The 16230-nt window shown below is 34.8% G+C and overlaps 1 protein-coding gene across 1 annotated transcript in view; it reads right to left on the reverse strand.

Annotated features, from left to right (window-relative positions):
* Positions 1–439: 439 nt before the first annotated feature.
* The window catches only part of LOC112976700 (lipopolysaccharide-responsive and beige-like anchor protein), a gene marked incomplete at its 3' end in the record, with an annotated part of 51741 nt that continues 35950 nt past the window's right edge, over positions 440–16230 (reverse strand). The window contains exons 3-13 of the mRNA XM_026088212.1: positions 11163–11394; positions 10885–10985; positions 8533–8628; positions 6423–6544; positions 6199–6325; positions 4764–4883; positions 4249–4395; positions 3184–3381; positions 2056–2189; positions 714–822; positions 440–592 (exon numbers count right to left, since the gene is read on the reverse strand). Of these exons, the coding sequence (XP_025943997.1) occupies positions 440–592; positions 714–822; positions 2056–2189; positions 3184–3381; positions 4249–4395; positions 4764–4883; positions 6199–6325; positions 6423–6544; positions 8533–8628; positions 10885–10985; positions 11163–11394 (1539 nt within the window). The remainder of the gene's footprint in view (positions 593–713; positions 823–2055; positions 2190–3183; positions 3382–4248; positions 4396–4763; positions 4884–6198; positions 6326–6422; positions 6545–8532; positions 8629–10884; positions 10986–11162; positions 11395–16230) is intronic.

The raw sequence follows: 16230 nt of genomic DNA on the forward strand, positions 1-16230 counted from the left end.
AACTGTAAAAGTTTCCGTCCAAACAGTTCTCACTCGGAAAACACAGGTACAACAACACAAAAAAAACTCTGTGAGGAATACGTGAATTTAAATGAAGACTTCAAGTCTGATACCCAGGACGATTCCTATTAAAAATTGCTATTTTTTTTGGTCAGCAAGCCCCTCCCAAATTCCTTCCCTATATGTAAGACTGACTAGATCAGAAATTCCAAAAGTCATTCCCACACCACTCTGCAGAATGCTGTAGGTTTCCAAATTCACTGAAAGCCTTGCGAGTCTGCAAAACTTGACAGCTATATATACAGAAAAGCAGAGTCTGGAAACAGTTCCAGTATGATTTCTGCTGCAGATTTAGAATTCTTGGAGACTGGGCTTCATCTCATGACTCCAGAATAGATATATCATAAGGTGCCTTATTCATAAGAATAAATCATTTTACCTTTGCTGGGATATGAATCCATATTGCAGGGTTAAGGAGAACATGATCACACAGCTGCTTCAGCAAGGGCACCCCATTGTGTAAGTTGCTCAGGTACTTAGAAAAGGCAAGGCATAATTCTAATACAGCTCGAGTAACATGGGCTTTGGAAGACTGTAAAAGAAGATTTTCTTAAGCAAGAACCTTGCAACAGTCCATAAAGATTATTCTTTCAAAAGACTTGAACATTAATATGATACATAATGATATGAACATTAATAAGATTTTGCTTTACCTTTTCTAGGCTATATCCTATCACAAGGAAGCCCTTACAGGAAAGCATCTGTTCTTGCATAGCAATGGAGTTCTTTAACAACTCCATGATGAAAGCCAGTAAAGTAGAACTGAAAAATATAATATTTTAGAAAAGAATGTTTTAAATGGTCACAACAATAAGATAGAAAGTATTTTCACATTAACACTACCAACATACAGCCCAGAAATGCATTTCATCTGTAATCTAAATGCTTGCATCAGAATTTTAAAGACAAAAAGCAAGACTGAATTTGGAAAGCGCTAGTTTCCTGCTTTAAATTCATGTATTTCTAACTTGAAGTTCTGGATTTTGAGATAACTACACAATAGCAAAATTCTTCTGAAAACTTACTCTTGCAGAAAGGCAACAGTAAGTGCCTACTTTTCTCTGCTTCATATTTCACTTTCAAACTTCTGCAAGATGAGTGCCATATGCCTTTCCACTTGCTACCACTTTGCCTTCAGATAAACAGATGTTGGAAATATTTCTCTAGATACAGCTTTACTATCAGCTCAAGCTAATTCAGCTCTGTGCTGCTGCCAAAAAGAATGTTCGTGTCCCTCCCCATGTGTCACAGTACTAGCGCCTGTGAATCTAGACCACTGAATACAGCTGAAAATCCCCCTGCTGCTCGGCTAGTATGTAATTGAATCAAATGCCTGACTCTTCACACAGATGCTCAAGTTTGAGCCAGGGCAAGGCAGGGCCCAGGCACGTACAAATGGGCTGAAGGAACATGGTGGCCATCCCTCTTAGCAACAGTGTGATGTAGATCATCTTAAAGCAATCACAAAACTACAACTGCAATGAAAGACAGCAGACTACATGAGGATTCAAAAAAGTGATCCCTTTGGTATTAACACTACTCTAACTGAGGAGCTCCACCMATTTCTGTGCCTGAATGTTCAGAGGTTGGACTCAGTTGAAGGAGAGTTGAAACCAGAAAAAAACAAAAGATTCATATGCTCTCAAAGCTTGACAGTAACATGGACTAGCAGAGGAAAAAAAGCATATGACAGCTTTATATCAAAATTTGCAAAGCAGAAAAGATGTGCACACTTTGATTTTGTGTGAACTGACAAAAAAATTTGGTGCAAATAAAAATACTTTACTTTGAGGTCCTTGAGTAATAAGGCCAGCTTTTTCTTGTTAAAAATAATTCATTGTTGTACAAGACAACTTAAATTACTATGTACTAGATACTAAATTACTAAATTAAATTTCTATGCACTAAATACTAAATTACAGCTTAATAAAGCAAGAGATAATTTCCTTTACATAAAAAAACAGGGAATGGAAAAAAGTAACCATATACACTCACCAAACAGTTGTGTCAACGTGGTCCGACGAATATTGCCTATAGTCTAACTGTGCAAACAGAGGGAAAAGCACCTGCACTCCTCCAATGGAATGCATGGCACTTTGGATAGAATGTGTTAAGACTGCTTTCACATCCTGACAAGGAAGAAGTAAAAGAAAATTGAAATCTTTTTCAGAAACTGTTAAAAGATGTTTGCTAGGAGTAGTTTGAAATGTCTTCAAAATAAAATTAATTTATTACCAAATAAAAAGAAACTGCAAAAAGTACAACCTAGTTGCTACAGGCACACTAAATGCCCACTCTGTATGACCTATGTATGACCTATTGCTTGAAAGACAGTCCACAGTTTGGATCCTCAGATGAATACACAGGAGGTGGCTGGTAAACTCTAAAACAATAGTCTTTAGTAATAGAGAGTTTCTAGAACAGAACACATGAAAAGCTCATTGCAAATTTAAAGATTAAGGCCTTCAAGGCATAAGGAAGAAAAAGCTATAATATAAATAGGGCAAGAGACTGAAGATCGGTAATATCTGTAGAGGAGTGAAAGTATGTCAGAAATGAGGAAGAAGTATGTTTTTGAAAAGCTATGACAATAAAGTGTTTGCAATACTGACATTTTTTAGGTTGTAACCTTGATAAGAAACCTTTTTTTGGAATTCTTGCACATTCACATTCATTCAAGTACAGATAGCATGTCCGCACGCCAATGAGGAAAGATCCCTTTAATTGTGCATATGACATTATAAAAAAAAACAAACAAAAAAAAACTATGTAATGCAAGAGAGCAGAACAGAGAAGCTGGCTACCCTGTTTGGATATCTGACTACAGCTAAGCGGGATGTCTACTTCAGACAGCGGTCACAGAAAAGTCAGATGGTCATAGAGTACACAGGCTTGATAATTTCAAGAGCTATGAATGACTGCCTACCACCCACATCAACTTTGGAGACTGAGGTAGAAAAGTGCACAATCACGGTTGAGATTTGCTGGAGGGGAAGAGGGAGGTGGTCAAGAAGAACTATCAGCAAACCTCTATCTTGCCCAAATCCCTATAAAAGCTAGTTTTCAGGGTTTTTTAAATGGAAACCATTTACATCCTCCAAATCTATCAAAATGTTGAAGTACCTGCAGCATGAGGGCATGTGGTGAATGAACAAAAATAGAAGCGTTATCCTTAGGAGATGACTCTAGACAGAGCTGTGCATCTGTAGCCCTTGGGTTGTACATAAAAGCAATAGAACTGGATAGTTTGCCATCATACAGTAACAATTTGTGATGTTCAGCAAGGAAGAGATCACTTTCTGCCTTGAATTTGAATGTTCCCTGGATTGGGGACCAGAGTTGAGGAAGGGAAAGAGCAAAAAAATTAATTACATACATTGAGAATACAATTTGGAACAAAGTTATTACCAGAAAATTACTAAAATATTGTTTCTTAACTCTAGCGATTATTCAGAAAAAAAGAATCTCATAACAACATTCACTCAGCACCAATTTTACAGAATTATCAGTGCACAAATACTTTTTTTGACCCCTTAAGAGCGACAGTGCCAAAAGGGTGGCTAGTGTAAAATAAACACATTAGCTAAAAAACAGAACAACAGTTAGTCAACAGTGCTCACTCAAAAGGAGCTAATAACTGAGGAGCAGATAGAATAGGAATCATCTTTTTGGTGTGTGTTTTTACAGCTGCTAGGGAATAACAGTCTTCAATTACTGCCCCATAGGATATGACAAAACAAGTAATAAATCACTGTAATAAAAATAATCCTCAGCGTTTGCTTCATACATTAAGAAAGAGTAACTAACAATGTCAGCTATCAAGCTACTTTTCTAAAACAAATGTATTACAGTTGATCTAAAATCTTCAGCCTCCATGAAAAAGTGAATCTAGCCCCAGATAACAGTGTTGTTCTCTCTCTCACAACAACCAACACAAGATTTAAGAAGCGAACAAGAACCCAAGCTTAATTTTGGTAAGAAATAAAATAACTGAATTAAATGTTCACTTGTAGTTTATAAGGAGACCCATAGCCTTATAGGAAAAATATGGAACAGTTTAAGTAAATAAAAGGTGTAAAAAGTAAAAGAAAAAAAAAAGTAAGTAAAGGTGTCACAACATTTTTAAAATGTGCCATAAAAAGACATCAGAATTAAATTTCAGAAACCTTTCAGTCAATTCTAAGATACCTTATATCCCAGACCAAGCTGATAAATGGCAAAGATCTGAGCAGCATTGAGAGCCTCACTAAAAAGGTAAACAGATGTCATCTGCCCACAAAACACTCGATTGGCATCTGCTGTTTCTGAAGAACCCAGGAAACATTTGTCAAATGTCTGAAAAGGAAACAAAATCCAGTAAATGGGTTTAATCTAAACTACACAAGCATAACCTATGTTATCAAACAAGAATTTTATTTTTACACAGACAAGCTTTTGAGGTCTTAGCAGAAACAAATTTTATGTTTCTGAGAGGTATAAAACTGAATCTACTTCTCTATCAAAAAGTTAATTTTATTTCACCATTAAACAATGTCTCAAGTGGAGGTTATATATTTTTAGTAACACTTTTAATAAAAGCGTTACTTTTGATGATCAACATCACATTCTAATAAAAGTGTTAAATAGAAATAAAAGCATGAAAAAGATATCTATTTAATCCACCAAAATGTTCTACTATAGAGGTTAGTATAGAGATTACTTACATCACTGGTGTTGACAAACCACGTTATTTCTCCATAAGATGCCAGTTCCCCATTCACATAACATCGAAGTTCACTATTCTTCCAGCGATTATAGATATGCACTATAGTAACCATATACCACTAAATGATAAGAAAATAATTGATACGCTTCCACAGAGGTTTAATGTAGCTTAACGATTAAGTAGTGAAATACTAGGGGAAAAAATCAACTATTTATGTGTATTAAGTTAGGAATGGAAGGTTTATTTTAAGTAGAAAAGATGAAGTCATTGATGAGTTTGCTTATATAGCTATATCAAAAGGATAATGTCCCATTCCCCCCCCACCCAAAAAAAATAGACACAGAAGCTTAAAAGATATTTATGGCATAAAACTCAAACCATTTTCACGGCAATGCTGAGCCATATTTATACTAAAACTAGTTGCAAAATAATTACTGAGTAAATATATTTTAGACTTGGTTACATTTAGACTGATGGTTTACTGCAAATGTTGTCATTCCAAAGCTCCAAACTTTAAAGACTTTCAAAGTGCATGTCAAATTGTCATAAACAGTATCCCTATTTACAGCAAGGGATTACTGATAAGAAATTCTTGAGGAGGTCAGGAAGAGGCCTGTTCTCCCACAAAATGTTTACATGAATTGCTTCAGAAACACCAGCAGAATTTCTACTTGAAAAAAGAAACACTTTCAACATAGCATAATACTGCTTAATAGACAAGCAAGTCTTGGACAGTAATAATTAAATCAACTCATATTTTAATTCTTATATTTAAAAGGATAGATAAAGCATCAATTGCAAGGAGAATATTTTCTGGACAACCTGAATGAACAGAAAGTGTAGCCTTCTTTTAAGAACATATCTGTTCTCCTCCTAAATGTAAGAAAAGCAAACTCCCATTGATGGCTCTGGCTTAATCAAGAAAATTAAATATGGTTTAGTAAACTTGCTTTCTAAAATACATAGCATTTGTCCATACTGAGTATCAAAAATCGTTCATTTAAGGAGACTCTTAGCAAAGTCCCTCAAGAAAAAGAGAAAAGCAAGTCCAGAGGTGGGAGGAAACACAATATGAACATAGAAGGGAAAAAMCAAAAGCCAATCTCCTTTCAACTTTCAGGCTAAGAATTGTCAGAGAATTCACACAAGTTTCACAGATTCTTAAAACTTCTGGTAAACTGCATTTTCTAGCTTTTTCTTAAACATTTCATAAGTAAAACTTGAAAGAAATATGATTTTAGAATAGAAATTTATTTTGCTCATTCCAGTGTAAATGTGCTCCTAGTATGGACCTAATCATCAATAGCAACAACACTCCCTCTAGACCATATCAGAGAAATTTACTAAAAATATAGCTTGTAGCTACACATAAACCCATGCACATTTCTGTAATTCATGAAACTGATCTGAGAGACTTTACTATTTTGACTCACCTTTTGTGGCTTGAAATCAAATTTTACACAATGCTGGAAACCTTTTCCCTTTGATTTTATGGATGTTATAACCAAGCAGCCTCCAACAAAGTGAGCAGAATAACCAAGTCCTTTGTTCGTTCGAAAACTAAACAAAATTAATGCAAAATCAATACGTATAGATGGAACCAGAAATCACTGAACAACAGAATCAAACATCAGAAATAGTTTTATATAATACGCACCAATATAAGTAAGGCTTATCCTTATCCACATTGATATTATTTACAGGATCCATTCTTAGCCAAGTGTGAAAAGTGAATCCATTCTGGTAGGGCCACTTGGCTATAGGAGGTAAGGCAATACCCTAAAGAAGGCATAGTTATTCTTGTAGAAAGRTCATCATCACAATAGTTTAACCAGTAAGAGTACACAGCTTAAGACATACAACAGAAACATGCATTGTTTTATATGCTAAAAAAAACCCTGGCCTAAGATCTTCTATGAAGTTTTTATACTCAAATTAAAAAAAAAAAAAGTCTGAATATTTCAAGACTGGTCTTTATACCATAATAAAGATTATTAATACTAAGCTACACTTCAAAAATTACATATTTTAGTGGAAATGTTACTACATAAAACCTCCTCAAAATGCAAATTCAAGTTGATTTGGTTTTGTGGTATCCTAACAGAAGAATCACATTTATCCACTTATTTTCACATAGTGCTGGCATCCAGGAAAATAACTGATTATGAAAAGAAGCTGGCCACAAAGAGAGAAGTGTATATATTACACTTGAAGGATTCTTTTCTCTCTTGAAGCTCATGTCTATGTAGCCTTGCAGTGAGAATATAACAAACTTATTATCTTGCTTAAAAGAAAGGTAATACAATCCCCACCAGCCAAACACAGTATTAATATTAGTTTAAAGCTCTTAAGTTATAAACTGTCTAGGCTGGGTTCTCCATTTCAAACAGTTGTTTTTGCTGGTTTTTATTTTTAATTCACATTACTATTAACTTTCCACTGTTTTGCTGCACATACTTGCAATGCACACTTCAACTAAGACTGCCATAACCACTGATCAAAGATGCTGTCCAGATGATCAATACCAATGAACAAAAAACATCAAAGAACTTGAGTGTCGCCAGACTCCTTATTTTGCTCCCCCTCTCCACTCAGCTATCCCTGGCCAAACAAAATGCTGTAAATTCTTCTCCATACCAGCTAACTAATCAGTCTGCATGTCTTTGAGTCCAGCTTTTGGAAACTGGTAGCACTACCATTTGGTTTAACTCACAATGGATCTTTGAGTAATTATATCAAATACTTGGGCTATACAAGCATATGAATAGCCAAAAAGAATAAAAACATGTCTATTGCCAAGTTCTGCTGTATGCAATAAACATGTTTCTGCAGAAGCATTTCTGTAGTAGTCTGCCTTTTTCAATCTCAAATTTTCATTCCAATAAGATACATTATGTCATGAAATTAGTGAAGTTTAATCTCAAGTCACCAAGGCAGATAGGTAAGGGGTTATGTGAAGAAAGCTGGAAAGAGTCATCTGATAAATCTTATTCTGAATTATGCATGGAGTTCTGAAAATATTATTTCATCCTCTGATGTTAGGAGCAAAAAGAGTTGGTACACTTAATTCTTATGCAAGACAGCTGCACAACATTTTTTAACCTATTTAATTTCAAATTCTTTATCAAGTGCACACCAGAGAATTTAAAAATGAATGAGAGTCACCTGAGCAACAATGATAAAAGAATAATCATTGCTAAATTTAATCCTTTCAGCATTATCCATATTATACACATCTAGGATTTACATTCTCTCAGAAAATTCATATACACAGCATACAGTATTCACATCATTTGACCAGTAGAGAACAAACAAGTGGTGCAAGCATGGCTGCTTCCAGTTCAATGCTTTCTGTGGTTTCACTAGAAAAGGTTCCCAGAACTGTACGGAATTTAAGAAGTTCCCACATGTATTGGATATTAGCACAAGCATCATTCCCACAGAAAGAATGAGTGAAAAGCAGGTGGATTTTCCTTGCAACAAGAGTTATTTGAACCTCTTAAAGAACAAAAATGCCCCATTCATATCTGTTTTTTTTAATGTAACACTATTTGTCCTTCCATAATGATAAATCACATTTGTTATAAACATGGTTTATAAAATGGTTTAGTTAAGGATGATGTAAGCATCAGGCAGAGAAAAAATTTCTGTTGAAGCTCTACCTCTATGACATACCAGAGGAGCCAAAAGAAAAACAGGAGTGAAAACAGCCAATGGCAGTAGTAGAAAAAGAAATTAAGAACAAAAGATTCAAACTATTTACATACTGCAGCACTTTTTCCTGGAAAGTTGAAGAAGGCATCAGGCCCATACTTCTGAGGCATGTGTTTTAATACAGACAACAACTTCCCAGCATGTGGTGGCTGACAAAAAGAAATATTACACATGTAAATAAAACACACCTACAAGAAGGAAAAGCCTGTACATACAAAAAATGAATTTTGACACATTTTAAGGCTTTGCACTCCAAGACAATAACTGTAGACTTTCAATAAACTTTAACAAAAAGTCAGGGATACCTTCACACAACACGCAGTAGGTACACTGAACTGCAGTTAACTGGATACCTAAATTTAGGAGACAAAGGCCATAGCCACTTTAATCCAGCATAAATCCAAACGGACCCTGAATATTGGTTCCTACTTCCATCTGTTCATTCCCATCAGCACTATTGTTTGTGTGATTTTGTGGTGGGCTAGAAAAAACTGATCCAGCTGAAAACTAATTTAGGGGAAAAAAATGCAAAATAATTTTCAGTCATATCGTTCCTGGATTGTGGCTGTATGAAACCTCTGACAGCACAAGGAAGATGGGGAATAGTCAGCTAGAGGGAGAGGGGAGATCAGCCAACAGGATTTTTCTCATTGGGATTACAGTCATAGGCCAGATTAAAGTGACCATGGTTACATATACCCCTTCATATATGTTCATGGGGAAAGGTTTAGAGTCTCAAGGGCAATCTGGAGCACCTGAATTAAGTGCTCAGTTAGTGTGAATGCTTAACACTTCCCTGCCTTCACCCTACTTCTGTATTAATTTTGTTATAATACTCAGCAACTATAAACTCCAAATCAAGCGTATGAGCTCACTACAACAGAAGTACAGCAAATATTGGTCATAAGGACAAAATAATTTTGTATGTCTTCTTTCACCACTCCATAACTGTTCAGCAGATCTACTTTTAACCTACAACTTTACACCTCTGATCTTTTCCTGAAGGTGCCTTTTCTCCCTCTTGCAAGCAGCCATTCTCTGAAAACTAAGCATTGCATGATCTGTAAGAAGTATTTCAAACATACTAAAATTATAGGCAAATAAACAGTGCTTCCTAAATCTGAATTAAAAAACTTGGGAGGAAACACTGAGATCTGTTTAGATGTCTTCAGCACAATAAAATTCAACTAGGTAATTTGTACTGTAGCTAGATTTTTGTATCTTTACAGCACTGTTGAGGTTAAGATTTATGGAGCTGTGCAACTCCTTAGCAATGCAACCATGGCTTTTTCCTTCTCCTTTCCCCTATATTTAGCCTTTAATAAAGAAAGGAAATTAAATGCAAATAGCAGAGAGCCAGGAAATGAAAAAGTTAATATTACAAAGACAACTTTAATTCAGCTATAGTTAAATATACTCTATATGTTCGATTAATAAATTTAAATCCTATATACAGTATTTTTATGTGAGCAAGTTAAGATCTCAGAAGTTACTTGTTTCAAGAGTTTTCTTTAAAATTTTCTATATTATTTGTGCAAACATATTGACTTTTATATTGAATAGATTTATTTATTTATTCCAAGTGGGAAAAGATACTGTGCTGCCTTTTCTCCATACCAGGCAAGGTATTTAGAGATGACAGCAGCTGAATTAAAATTCAAAGCAGGTAAAACAACTGTTAAAATAGTTGCCAATTCCAACAAAACAACAGTTTTGTGGTTAAAGAAAGTGTATCTGGTAGCATCTACCGCATACAAAATTTTACTTTAGGGAAGGAGGTTATCAAGAGTAAAAGGAGAGCTCCTTCTCCCATTTTAGTTCACATAGAAACAGGAGAAAACATAGGATATGACTTCTCATCTAGAGCTTGTTTTGGAGTCAAGCTACAAGCAATATTACAAGATTTTCTTCATTTCAATTTCTGCCACAAATTCTCACTACCCTAACTAGAGCAATTTTTTTCAAACTTTAGGTAAAGAACAACAATGTGAAAATAGAAACATATTGAACTGCATATGTCGACAGTTACTTATTTCTCTCTGCAAAGTCTTCGAAAAATTTTTAATTCTTTTTCCTTCAGTTTCACATAACTGGAATGACAAAAATAAATGTGTGTAAAAATACATATTTAGAATCACCATATTATTCCCAGGTGTTCAAAAAAGACCAATTCGGTCAATACATCCAGGAGGTAAACTTAATTTAATCACTATTCTACTCTATATATTTTAATTGCTTGCAAGTAAAACGATGATATAATACTAGCATGCATCCTTTATTTCTTGATACATTTAAAATTTGTTTATTATACAGGTTATTAAACAGCTTTTTATCTTAGAAAGACTAGGAAAATTCTAAACAACAATATAATAAAGTTTGTGTTTTTTTGTTTGTTTTTTTTTTACCCATCTCCCTTTTTCTCCTTGAAGTTTGCTGAAGAATAACTTTAGTTCTCGAACTGTCAAGTTATAGCTAGCCAATACACCCAGCATATCCACTAGGAGATCTGAAAAGCAGAAGAAGAAAAAAAAAAATATATATATATATATATATATATATATATATGAATGACTGCTTAGCAAAACACTGTCAAAACTTTTATCACTTCATTAACTAATAAGTGTTCCATGAGATTTTACATTAAAGGAATACAACTTGACTCATATACTGAGTGAAGCTGTACCTGCAATCATATTGTCAGCTCTATCAATCCTCTTGAGCACTTGTTCGACCAGGCCCACTTCTGCGCATGCTTGTAGATTGCGTATACTTTTCTTCAAGATTGCTGTAAACATGCTCCACACCTCAGCCTGGCAGGTGATGTCACATTTATCCAGCAAGTCTACCATGCAGGTAATTCCCTCTCCTTCTTGGATGATAAAATTCATTTCCAAGTCAAAACGGCCCCCAACAAGCTTTCAGACAAAAGGTAAAAAACAAACAAACAAAGATTAGGAGAATTACATCGAAATATCATTCCACACTAGAAGTTATTCATTCTGTAAGTAAGCTATCAAAGATGTATGCTAAAACATATAGCGAGGTCAATATCAATATATCAAGTCTTATTCCTCTTCTTTTCAAGTTTTGTTGGGTAACTTTGACACAGGTGCTCCTAAGGTGTCGACTACTATCGGACAATTGCTGCAGAAGAACAGTTGGGCAGTTTAAGATACCGATGTCCTGAGCTGTTTGTTCTTGCCCGCCCAGCTGAAAACCAAGCAGATCCAGAGAGTGTTCCAAGACAGGTGAGATAGCTTTTAGGGCCATTTTAGACTGTTTAAGGTATCTTAGCAGACTTTGCTTTCTTCTGCATCCACTTAATTTTCCTCAAATAGAAGGCAATTCTAGCCAAAAAGAGCTGATGCACATCAGAAATAATGTTCTTTATAAACACTTAGAGCCATTCTTGAGATATTGAAACTGTTTAAGTATTAATTGCCAATTACATTAGTAGCCACAGGTACTAAAAGGAAGCAAAGTCTTGCTATATTTGGACGAATGTGAAACAACAGTGCTCCTTGAAGCCTTTGACTATGCTCTGACTAATGAACTTAAATCCTTTAATATTTCAGGTCTCTTATGTGCAGGCTTTGTTTGAACACAGACTGAGTAAAAAATCACATGTGCATGTGCTAAGGATGTGGAGGGGGGGAAGGAAACAACCTACTTCATTCTCGCTTGTATACTCAATAAAATGAAATTTCTGGTTGAAGGAAGGATGAATTGTACTAACCTACTCTTCTACCCCAATCCCACTATTTCTTAAACTTTCCTTGAAAGTTAGAACTTGTATTGCTATTAATCTGTTAATCATGTTATCTATTCAAGTTTGTTTTTGTTTTTTTAACCTTTTTTCTATAAGAAAGTAACTTTCAGGATGAAAATAGTTTGTTCTATTCTTCTTCTTAAGATTTTTCACTATTTAGATAAACACCAGGATATTTTCTTAAAATGCAGAAAGCATCTTAAGTTATATTTGGACTGAACATGGGGGATAGGAGTCAAATCTCTCTTTTAGAGAGGTTTTATAGACAGAAAAACAGTGAGTTTGAACAGATACATAGAGACATTTCCAAAACTGAATAAACAAACCATATCATGTTTGCCAAGATACTTATTACATAACAGCATTCAAAGAGGAAGACAAATAAGATTGACTCAAATTCAGAACTCATGATCAAAAGTATATCAGGTTCTTCTCAGTTGGCCTAATAAAAGACAAGATTTCTGTCCTACATCATGCTTCTTTCGCAGGCTTTGACCATTCAGTAATGCTACTTGCTGAAGTCATACCATGACAAAACTGCCCCAAAATACGTATACTTCCTTGCTACCATATTAGCTCCAACAGTTTCTCTCAGCTAGTCAGGATCTGAAGATAAACATACCCAACAGAACAGAATATATGCCCTTCATTAACTACTGAAATTACCATAAGTTTTCCTCAAGTGTCTAAATCTTGTCACTTTGAAGAAGCAATCTTTGGTCCTCTGGACATAAATCAGTAATGCCAAGCACCACAAGAAGCAGGGAAAGTTACAGGTTTTATGACAGAATAGACAATGTCTCTAGGTAACAATTTCTAAATAGTAATTTACACTTTTCCATTTTCTCCTCTCTTGGTCATGAAAAATAATTATGCAATTTACTGTCAGATGCTTCCTTAATATCTAGGGAAACCACAGGAACTGAATGGGGAGATTTGAATTATATTCTCAGCTTCTCTATATCAACTCACCATGTCATTATCAAACAAATCTATCATGTCATTATCATTCTCCAAACCTCAGTTTTTCCCTTCCATAAGATGGACCTGAGGCCCACCCCAAGAAAGCACTCTAAGGTAGAATTCAAGGGTAATTGAGATCGCTGAGCAGAACAGATCAAAGTAGAAATATCACAAAACACACCCAAAGAAAAAAGTATACACTCTCCTTAAAAAAAAAAAAAAAAGCCCTGAACAAAACCAGTGAAAAGATAAAATACATAACTAATATTACACTTCGTTTTACACTAAATGTATTATCCTCTATACAAAACCAAAGTAACCCTCAAAAAGCCAGTCTCTCTCTCATGGTCAAAGAAAGAAACTGAAAGAAAATACCGCATTCTGTGTGCAAACAAAATAGCTGAAAGTTAAACTCTAGCCACAAACCACCTGCTAATTTCTTAACAACAAATTCAATTCCTTATGCATTTGGTTTTAACTAACAAGCCAACCATCAATTATCATACCAAAATCATATATGGCAGCATTTAGTTGCAACTAGAGGTGACCTTACCTTCACCCTATAGTCTCCCCCACCAATCTTTCATTTTTGGCTAGATACACTATTATCAGTAACCACCCATCCAGGAAGCTGTCAAATTAGGTTTCCAATCTAATCTGCAAAAATAAGCATTTCACCAAGTACATTCTAGAAATAGTATGCTATGGTAGAAATAATTACTGTTAACATTTCCTTTAAGAGATATCTCCTGGGGACTGGGACGGGGGGTGTGGAGAAAGCAATATGCTGAATGCACAGTGCATTTGATGTACTATATGTATGCATACCCATTAGATACACATAAGCGCGCGCACACACACACACACACACACACACACACACCAGTATCTCATATTAACCCTTTCTAATGGTGATTTGAAACTGATCAACCTTCAAAACACAAATTTGTTTCCAATGACAGGGATCATAATCCAGGTCCATGCATTGGCTAGTTATTATCTGAGCTACAGTAATGGCTGTGCACAGCAAAATGTAATCTTCCCAAATGTCACAGTAAGTTATGAATATCTGAGCAGCTTAATGCACCTTACTAGCCATGAAGTGTGAGAATGTAATCTTATTACCTTTTTTATGGTTGTATTTTTTTGAATAATGTAGCCTTTGAACTGATGTATAGTCTTTCCTTGTACTTTAGCATGATTTGGTCTCCTGTGTCATACGGTACATTTTTCAAAATTCTCCAATTCAACATATTTTAAGTCTTATGCTGAGCTGCATAAACAATCTTTATCACAACCTACAGGKTGACATAACATTTTCTTTCCTTGGAGTGTAGAATTAAGCATAAGCTTAGAGGAATGATTTTAAAGTGCAGTATTCAAAGCATTCAAATACATCTACACAAATTTTACATTTTGCCAGTTACATTTACTTAAAAAAAAACAAAAACAAAAACAAAAAAAACATGAACCAAATCAATAGCTCAAGCTTTTCAGTAACACGATTCTACATTTAGCTGATTGAAAAGAAGGAGAGTACTTCTATAGCAATTTGTAGCTACACACTCAAATAGTGTGATTTTTTTCTTTTTACTTTGAGAAACAAATCAATGAGTAGTCAACATTATAGCACTAACTAGTAAATAAAAGTACTATAACACTCCTAAACAGAAAGAAAAAGCCAATTTAAACATAGCTAACCTCTCTTTGCTATGAAGTTTCTATCCAAGCTAAAATGGGAAAGGTGATCCAAGATATAAAAGATATGGCACACCCTTCAATTGAGCAATTTCCAAACTACAATAAGCAGAAAATTGCTCAGAATAAACATTGTCAAACTCCACCTTCCTGAAAGATCATGATCTAGATTATGAATTCAATTTATAGTCCCTTCTGTTAATGGCAAACACAAAATATTTCAAAAGCTTGTACGAAAATGTGAGAAAAAGTATTTCAATGAGCATAACAGAAAAAAAAAAGAAACTAAGTCCAAGACCACAATCAGCATTTCTTCAGGAAAACCCAAATTGTTTATTGTTTGGGAAAACTAGAGAACCAGATTTCCAGTTTTATCTCAAACCTCCAAAAATGTGACTTTACTTAGACAGAGCATCCTCGTCCTTCTAGTTACTATACATCAAGACAAATGTACTTGTTTTGTTCTCAATAATCAGGATGAAAGAAAGATTAACACTGCAAACTATGACCTCTTTCTTTCCCTTCTCTGAGATGCTGATTTTGAAACCTAAGAATTTTTTCTTTGATAAATGAATATCCAAAACATATGCCTATCCAATGAAGAAAAGGCAGCCAACAGTCAGATAGCAGGCCAATTCCATCTCAAAGGAATTTTTCAAAGTGTACGCTTAACCAGGACCTGCAAAGCTGCATGCACAAGGCTAATAACTGCTTGAAGTCTTCCATTCTTTAGAGTAAGGTACTTACACAAGCTAAACACCAAGAAAAATGTGCTGAAACTAAATGAGTTGCTATCTCAACAATTAAAGGTTTGAGACAAACCCTATCTTTTACTTCTATTCACAAAATAGCTACGTTATCCAAAATGGTCCTGATGTTACTGCAATTTTACATTATGTCAGTTGACCCAAGGTAAGAGAACATCATCTTCATCCCTTGATGACCAAGTCTGAATGCAGCTTCTGGAGAATACAAACACAAATAAGATAGATTCTTTTTAGGCATTACACTTGTGAATAAAAACAAGTAGCAATGCAATATTCTTTGCCTACATCTATTCTTTTATCTTCTATCAAAGTAATAACCCACAACCTGGGCTCCATCCCCTTTCAGGTATTAAGAAGCTCAGAACAAATGTATTTATCCTCAGAAACATGTAGCTGAGATTTGGGAAGTATAAGAACTATAATCTTTAGAGAAAGGATCTTATAATATCATGAGTGATCCCAAGTCAGTCAAATCCCTTGAGGGTATATGATAAACATTAAAAGTCAATAATGAGTACACATTCTAGGTGTGACAAAAAGATGGTCTGACTTGG

This window comes from Apteryx rowi, unplaced genomic scaffold (genome assembly GCF_003343035.1).
Source record: "Apteryx rowi isolate R43461 unplaced genomic scaffold, aptRow1 scaffold_76, whole genome shotgun sequence".
NCBI classification, from domain to species: domain Eukaryota; kingdom Metazoa; phylum Chordata; class Aves; order Apterygiformes; family Apterygidae; genus Apteryx; species Apteryx rowi.